The sequence below is a fragment of the Chaetodon auriga genome, chromosome 11, assembly GCF_051107435.1.
Source record: "Chaetodon auriga isolate fChaAug3 chromosome 11, fChaAug3.hap1, whole genome shotgun sequence".
Taxonomy (NCBI): Eukaryota; Metazoa; Chordata; class Actinopteri; order Chaetodontiformes; family Chaetodontidae; genus Chaetodon; species Chaetodon auriga.
The window spans coordinates 5719055-5728309 of NC_135084.1; the positions used below are offsets into that span (position 1 = coordinate 5719055).

General features: G+C 41.8%; 1 protein-coding gene across 4 annotated transcripts in view; it reads right to left on the bottom strand.

The window, feature by feature from the left end:
* The window catches only part of LOC143328091 (stromal membrane-associated protein 1-like), a 93610-nt gene extending 87708 nt beyond the window's left edge, over nucleotides 1–5902 (bottom strand). For 2 of the 4 annotated variants that reach the window (XM_076743018.1, XM_076743017.1), the window contains exon 1: nucleotides 5597–5882. In XM_076743018.1, the coding sequence (XP_076599133.1) occupies nucleotides 5597–5714 (118 nt within the window). In that variant the 5' untranslated portion in view covers nucleotides 5715–5882. Of the gene's footprint in view, nucleotides 1–5596 lie in introns of all 4 variants that reach the window. The other 2 variants (XM_076743014.1, XM_076743015.1) reach the window with 2 other exon arrangements.
* Nucleotides 5903–9255: the final 3353 nt, after the last annotated feature.

The window sequence follows — 9255 nt, forward strand, 5'->3', positions numbered from 1 at the left end:
CTCAGTGAACACTGCTTGTGCCAAATCAGCCAGTCAGCAAACCATCCTCACAATAACATAATCAACATAACTTTGATGTTATTAGTTGGGTAAGATTTCTACACTAATTATGGTGTAGAGCAGAGTTTAGTGGGATTTGTTAGCACGATGAAAACTTGTTTTGTGAATGAAGAATTCCGTTAGAGATTACTACAAAGTGTTGAACATTTTAAAGCAGTTTCAGATGTTCTGTTCTGAAAATACGACCTGAGAGAAATGTCAGCCCAGCATCACTTCCAGTACATTGTTGCAGTATCATGGCCATTAGCTGTTGACGTACATGCCTTTGCTGTTGTCTTCACTCAGCATGATTCATGACCAGCGTTAGCTGACACTGAAGCAACAGCAACACGTAGTTTCTTGGAAGTCTCCTTCCTTTACAATGACGTAAAGCCGCCCTTGTCATTAAACTATAAATGCTTCAACACAGAAATAAACCAAGCTTGTATTATATTACTTGCATTTGCATGAAACTTACTTAACAGCTGGAAATAAACCCAATTTATGTGACATCGAGGCCACCCTGCCACTGCACCCGCTCCTCACAGGCTGAGCTGCAGCTTCTCCTTCTGCGGACACTGCAAGGCTAACCTGTCCTTCACACCTCTGAAATGTGCATAATTCCAGGTGTGTATGCAAGCTTCTGGGTCCAAATTAGTGTGAGTGTATGTGGAGCCGTGCCAGTGTTTTATGTGTGTGACAGCAGAGAGGTTCCAAGGACAGGTCGTCAAAGTGCTGAGTGCCCTGCAGACGCTTGCCAAGATCTGCTGTGCCAGCACAGAGGAGAGCATGTGCCAGCTCAGAGCCCCCGTCCACAAATCATAACACTGACACACTGCCAGCCTGTGTGTGTCTGTGTGTGTGTGTGTGTGTGTGTGTGTGTGTGTGTGTGTGTGTGTGTGCAGCGTTTCAGTCACATTGGTGAAAGGACTGTATTAAAACCAAAGGCGAAAATTATAGTGTGGACTAAGTAGTGGATGGATTGAGATGTTAAAGAGGACAGGAAAATGGAAGTGAAATCAATAAGGACACACACACGCACAGAAAATGTAGAGCAGCGTGTGTCGACAGGAGACAGGAGTGAGGGTGGAATTACAGCGGAGAGGCTAAGGTGAGTCACCACACTGCAGTGGTCATAGCGGAGCCGCCACACCCAGACGCACTGACTGCAGCAGGCAGCGCGGACGACAGACTGCTCGGTCACGCCGAACTCTAAAACAAACTGATCAATCAAAGCAGAGCTCTGCAATCGCAGTGCTCAATCAGCCACGGAGAGGATGCTTGTTTTAAAAATCAATAAAAGCTAATACACTGTCTCTGTGTTGTGTCTGCACTGCGCTGCATCTGCCGGAGACGTCCACGGTCAAGCTCAGAGAGAGAACATTTCAGCTCCAAGTGGATGTAGAGAAGTTCAGGCCTGAGAAGCCGTGAGTATGATGCAGTGAAACAAAGGCAGACACATGGAGCTTGCATTTAAAGACAGAGTTTAGCATTACTTAATGAGTGGTGATATGATTCATTCAAACACAGTCGACACAGGGTTAATGCGTGAGCTGTGACTGTCCCGCAAGCGTGTGAGGCCACTGATGTCCAGCCATCATTGGAAAGACTGTCCCAGCCTCCAGCGTGGTCTTTTACATTCTCCTGTGTGGAGTCAAACAGCAGCACTATGTGAGCAGGCAGCCACACAAAGCTGCTCCACCCGTTTCCGGTGCCTCGGCTGCCTCGCCGGCGTGGCGAGCAGGTGAGTCCGAACATTTGCTGTGGATGTAGAGTTTGCAAACTCAGCACACAGCTTTGTCTCTGTTGATGGCTAAATACTTCCACACAGTGTTCAGACCCGCGTTGCATTGCTTTGCTCGCTGCTTGCCTCCTCTTCTCTTACAGACGGTACACTTTGAATTTGAGCAGGTCATTAGTTCCAGAGTTTGAGTTCAACCTTAATCGAACAATGAATTTGAATGAGCTGCTGAACTAGTGATGTTTTTCTATTGCTTTGGTGCTGCTTCTGCTATTACTAAATACTAATTAGGAAGGATTAAATGAAAATACACAGAAAATGACTGAAACGTAATGACGGACGCAGGCTTTGCTTTTGAGACTTTTCTCTCTGTAATCGTTTAAATAAGGTCTCTGCAGGTGTTAACTGGCTGGTATAACCATATTTATCATTTGATTGTCATCTATCATGTAAAAACATTAAAAACAAAGCAAATTGTGTGCAAGATCATGAAGAATTCACTCACTTTCCTCAAAACCTTGCTCAGACTACACAGATTTATGGGGATTTTTCAAAACATCTATATATTATTTGGATAAAAATAGCTGTGACATAGTCAACGTGACTCACGGGGCATGGCTGAATGCTGCTGCTTTATGACTAACAGAAGTGAAGACGCCTCAGGCTGCAGGGCGCAGTGTCACTGACTGATGCAGAAAAGACAAATCAGCAGATCGCACTTGAATGCACTTCAGTTAAAAAGAACAGATTATTTACTGTATCAGCAGCTATAAATCATTTAAAGTGTGCACAGGACTCAGCAGTGACAGGATAAAGTGAAAGTTTTCTGTGTGACAGAAAAACATGCGTGTACTTTGAGAGATGAGTGCTCGAGTCCAGTCACACGTGAGCTGGAAACACATCAACTTGAGACTTGACTTGGACTCAATCAGAGCTTTTTAAAGACGAGTCTGGCTGCAATGCCAGAGGTGTGGCTGCTTGCTGATTTGTTCAACCGCTGCTTAATCTTTTGATATCGTTAAGTGCTAACTTCAAATTTGCTTGTTGTCAGACAAGACATACGAGCTAAAGATGACCAGGATCAAACACTTGAGAGGGATTTAGATGAACAACACTTCACAACAGCTGCTAATCAGCTCACTGGGATGCATGCACACACAGCTAACACCTGTTTCCATGCAAAGCAAATTCAGCCTTCTCCAAACCACAGGTACCCGACAAGGTTTGTTTGTACAGGCTTTCATCGTCAAACGATCCTTCCCATTACGAAATTCACCCGCACAAAAAAACTGAATTGTGTGTCGTGTCAACCTAATCACAAGCAACAAAGGAAAGCCAGAGCTAACAGAAGAACGGTGTAGTGTGTCCTGCTGAATGCCAGCCAGTTCACATTCAAGTTATTACTGCTCCATTTACATGTGAATTCAGACAATTTGTTACTGAACCTTTTTCATGAACAATGCAAAAATAATAAACAGATGAAAAGGAGTGAGAGAAGTATGAGCTGGAGAAGATTACAACCCTGACAATGAACAACATTTCAAGCAGAGGATGTTCATTACAACACCGCCATTTAAATGAGTTCAAACAGTTCTTCACCTTGGAAGCAGTACTTCTTAAAAAAAAGATCTTCAAGCCAAGAGCTGGAGTTTGCTTAACAGACATTCAAAAGAGAAACACACTTATACCAAACAACTAACAGACTAAACAAATTACTTGTTGTCTCTGGAGGATTCAACTACATTTCATGGCATTCCTCAGTAGATGTAGCAGCTCAGGTGTCATGGAGATAGTTTAGTTGCTTTCGTGTGACCTATGGACAATCACATGATAACAGGTGGTCGTATAAAGCATCTGAGCAACTCTACACACTGAGGAAAACCATGAGATGAGGTTGAAAGTAAGCCGCACCTTGCAGTGAGAATTTGAACAGAGCAAACTCGATGCACTAAAAAAGACTGAGCTGAAAGATCTGTGAAAAGTTAATAAACAAGCTTAATCATCACATTATTCATGAAATATTTATTTACTATAAATATGCTGCATTAGTATGCATGTAAAAAAAAAAAAAAGGAAATAAAATGCTACTATGTGCTACAGGTGGCTGGGATCATGAAATGCTATTTATATTAGCATCAAGGATGAGCAGTTAAATTGATCTTGAATTGAAGCCAGATGCAGCAGCAACAGCATCAGCATCAAGACAAACTCACTGACTGGCTGAGGGAAGTCTGGTAATACAGATTACAACTGTCAGAGGCAGCATAGGCACGCTGATGACGCAAAAGGCATTTAATCTCAGTCATAGGTGGCCCCGATACGAGCCGTTCAAACTCCTCTCGAAAGTCTAGGAAATTCATGCTTCCACACTTATCGCCAAACATGTAGGTTAAAACGTTTAGGCAACAGTCACGAGTCTACGACAATTTTGCTATATATACTGTGCGAAACATTTTAAAACTAATATGTTTTTAAACTGAGAGCGCATCGCTGGGAATTCCTGAGTAAAGGCATGTAAATTTATAACGGTTAACATCTTATTGGGATGCACTGCTGTTGTAGGTATGAGGTGCTTGCCGAATTGGGAACTGGTTTTCAAATATTTATGGGACCTCTTCGATCTAACTGTAATTTAGAGTCTGGCCACGGGAATATTAAACTTTGAGATTTGTGAATGGAGTTTCGGGGGAGGCTTCGCTCTAAGGGAGGACATCGGGAGTCAGAGGCAAGGTGTTGGCTGCAGCTGCAACAGACCTCCAGAAACTGATGCTGACGCGTTTCTCTACGCGGGTCATTCAGCGAGCAAACAGCAGCTTTAATTGAATGTAGCCTACACAGAGGACGCACGTTTTCCGCTCATAAATAAACCAGTCAAGGACATGACATCGATACTGTCGGGCAAAACCTCCGTCAAGTTAGCCGTGCCACGCAAAACAAAACCGGAATAATAGGTGATCTGATATCAAAATAAAAGCGCCAAGCATGAATCTCGAGAGCAAACTACTTTAGGAGCATAGATATTTATAAAAGATGAAAAGGGAAAAAACGTGTAAAAGTACAAAATAAAGACGCCTTTATACATGATGAGAAGTAAAAACCAACAATACCTAAAGAAATTAAAGAATACCATCAGCCCCCCAGCTCAATGATAAAAGCAAATCCCAATACTGGTCACCAGACAATTTTAATTCAATTATACATAAAGAAAATATCACGTAAACAATAAGAGTAAAGCGACCCAAACGATAACATTACAAATTCTTCTGAGATTTCATTAACTTTTAAAAAAAAAAATCATTCAGATATGAGTTGATTTTGTTTTATCATTATGGCTTATTTCTTGTGGTATTTACTGCCTCAAGTCGTCCTCTTCTTTGTCTTTATTATTATTACTATCAGTAGTAATATTACTACCATAATCATATGAACCACTTGTTTTTGAACTATATCTCGATGAGGATTTTATTTTGAAAGTGATAAACGGAAGTTGTATATCTTTTGTGGTTAATCAAATGTCGCTCAATATTATACATTTTGGCTTAATTCTGACTGGACGGGCAATGACTGTTTTTGCATTGTACAATATAAATATGCGTAATGAAAAATATTATTTTAATTGCAATGGCGTGTTTTGGTGTCAAGCAACTAACGTTCGGCTGAGAGGGATGGAGGCACAGCAAACACATGAAGTGACTCCCATTAGAATAACGTTACAGTATGCTGCTAGCTGTAGCTAGCCGTTAGCTGCCAACTTCCCACATCATTTCATCTTTTCAAACACACATTTCTGACACGAGGTTTCCAGAAAGAGCTCACCTTTGGCCTCACAGTCGGCACAATACTTGTTGTCGTCTTCTCTCAGCAGTTTGGACAGAATGGCCTGATGCTGCTCATTCAGTTTCTGGGCTTTTTCTCTCTCCGACCGGGTTGTCATGTCGCCAAAGTTTGGAATGTAGTCCTGCTTCTGTAGAGCCGATAAAAACCACGCAGTGTTCAGCTTCTGTTAAAAAGGGTGGGACATCCCCTGTAGCCGCACTGGACCGCCTGTATTCAGTTAGCTTGCAACCTGCTAACAAGGTAATATGGATCCAAAGCAGCATCATCCCTGCTGCCTTCACGACTGTGGGAATTTTCACTGCAGCTCGCGATTCAGAATCAGAATTGATTGTCCGAGTATGTTTAGGCGCACAGGGAGTTTGACTTCCGTTTCCACTGGCTTTCAATGCATGGACATGTGATTATACAGGAAGATATACATACAAAAGACATTCAGCTGAAACAAGAACAGCAAGCTAACAAATATAAGTAGACATAAACCTATAGCTATGAAAATATATAACACTTTAAGCTGCATCTTATGTATGTAATGTGTCACACAAATTCAGTGTAATATTAGTAACATTTGCACCTGCTGGTCAGGGTCGGCCACATCTGTTATCCTCTGTGCTGCTGAATGGAATGTGTAGGAACAGTACTGCTGATCAATAAGCTTAGCAACTGCCGGTAAGTCAAGTAATAATTCAAGAGTTCCCAGTGTCTCCTAGAAGTTCATTAGATTAGGTTTTTTTTTTTAAATGACAACCTTTCATAACTTGATCTTTTTTTTTTTTAACTAAAGAACTGCCATAAATGATTGTTTAACAGCACATTACTGATGAATCAACTAAATGTTTCAGTGCAATCTGTAAGGGTTCGTCTTTCTGTAGATGATCTCAAAGCAGGAGTCCTTGGATGTACTGTACTACAGATCACACATGCTTATGGTGACTTTTCCAAGCCTGTGAAAAGCCTCCAAGTATTGCTTTCATGTACTTTGGAAGTACGTTGCACAGTCTCCTCGTTATCACACATAATTTGCAGATTAGAATACTGAAGGAAGCAAAATCTCTCCAAACTATGTATGTTCCTTTGTGCTCGTTGTGATTGTTATTGGATAGTCTGCTAAATCAGTAAAGACTGGGTGTTTCCATACATGGAAGATGATATTTTGAGTGTGCACATTACATTCCCTCTCTGGACACTACCTGCCATAACAGCAACAACCCTGTCTCAGCCTGCTGCTCCTCCACAGGAGATACGACCCTGGACCACCACACACACCCTGAACCATCCTCACTGGTTGGTTGTTGACACCATGCAGTAGACAGCAAGTTAAGTAGTACTGCTGTGAGAGAATGATATCGATGCTCTCTCTCTCTCTCTCTCTCTCTGTCTCTCTCTCTCTCTCTCCCTCACACACACACACACACACACACACACACACACACACACACACACACACACACACACAACCACACACACACACACCCATCTATTCTGGACTTTGTCCTGCTGTTCCAGTTCAAATCTCCAATGGAAAAATGGCACATTTTAGAACTATTTAAATTTCAGCTGAGGCTGTAAAGTCCTGTAGCTCAGAGGCATTTATTTGTAAGGACAGATAAACAATGCTTCAACAAGGCTGCCTGCCACAGAGAGTCAGGCTGTAAACCAAAATGTGATGTGGATGGATGTGAAACAGGTTTGTTCAGAATCCCAAAAGTAATTCTATTAAGCAGAAATCTAAAAACGATTGTTTATAGGTGGATGTTATCACACTAAAGTCCAGGTCATTTTGGCAGCAAGATTTTGTTCAGGGTGGGACTCTGGGACTGATGCATTACTAAGACTCTTACCTCTGTGACCCTCTGCAGAGACAGACCATCTATGGTCATCCACCTGTGTCAGGTATGACTAAAAGAGAGAGGAAACTGACACCTGGTGGACACATGACATCATTACAGCTTGTCTAATCACCTGGTGTGTGTGTGTGTGTGTGTGTGTGTGTGTGTGTGTGTGTGTGTGTGTGTGTGTGTGTGTGCGCGTGTGTCCGTGCATACACACTTGTTGAGCTTCTGTTTATATCTTCAACCACTCTCTTATCTGTCTCTGTGCTTCTCTGTGGAGATGGTGACTTGTTTGGTGTAACAGCTGGTAATTTTGCTCCCTCTGACTCTCCACTGAAGCCCTCCATGTCAAATTTACATGAGCTCTGACCAGTTTGAATCAATGTACTTTTCTTTGTTGTGACTGCCTTATAATCTATGGCAGCAGAGGACCATAATGAGGCAAACTCAAGTCACAACACGCTGACAGTCAGTTCAGAGCTGCTGACACAATATTACATGAGTCTTCACTTATTGCATGTGCATTCAATCAGGACTATTCCTGTCACTTATAAAGTTCCTCTCTTGGATTGATTTAACCCCTAAAAACTCACCTCTATTCATCAAAATTACATTATTTAGAAGTTTCCTCCATGAAAAGGTGCAGAGTTACTGCTCGGTCATGCTCCTTTGCCCTCATTTAGCGTGCATGCAGCTATGAATGTGCAAATAGTGCTCACCTCTACCTCTACTCACAGCTCCACCACTGTTGTGTCTGTGTTTTAAGTTTTCTATTTGCTGGTGTGAGTGTTTATTTAGGAACTGAATATAAGATGACTCATCACAAGGAATTTAGCCCGATATGGTAAACTATATTATGTAATTCTATTTAATTTCTAGTAGCTGCTGTTTGATTGCACGTGTCTGTTATTTGTCTTTCAAAATGCCAACATGAATACGTCAAAAATGTGTCAGGGAATGAACCCAAGGACAGATCAAACAGAGCTGGTGCTATTCAATACATTTATCAACTAAGGTGACCAAACAGACTTACAGGAGGGGCAGGCAGGTGAGGGTCAAAACCAACATGAAAAGTCCAATGAGGTAAGCAAATCCAAACAAAGCGAGCAGGAGCCCAACAATGAAAAAGATAACAAGGTCCACAGAAAACAAAGTCCAAAAAAAGACAGAAAAACTGGGGAAAACCCTCACTGTGACACAGAAGGTCCAAGGATGAACTGGCAGAGCCTGAGGGGAACACACAGACTTAAATACACTGAGGAGGGAGAACTGATGAGACACAGGCGGGAAAACACAGGAAGTAAAACAAAACTTGAACTTTTCAACATAAAACAGGACATAATAAAACTAACACTCAGAACAATAACAGAATATTATCATAATCAGTCTCATTTCACCTGTTTTGCATTATTCTGCTTACTTTACTGCTGTTTCTCCTCACAGTTTTACACTGTGATAATATGCACTTTTTCTGTATTCCTGTAATAAAGAAAGCATGAAAACCAGCAGAAAGAGTCTGACCCTGCATAAAGAAGCTGCAGAACGCCTTCACGAGTGATCAGAAGCCAAATGTTGAGGCCAGATTAAACGTCATGAATAGTGCAACAGTCAATGCCGCCTCTATTGAGTGTGTTTGCACAGTGTGTTTGAGACACTCAGTGTTACACCAACTTTAGCTTGTTCTTTACTTAACTAAATCTAAATCCTCACATGTTGACCGAGGCTGGATGTTTGGGGCAGATGATGAGGTTGATTTTTGGGAGTTTAAAAAAATCTAATATTGATAATGATAACTGTCGTCAGACCCAC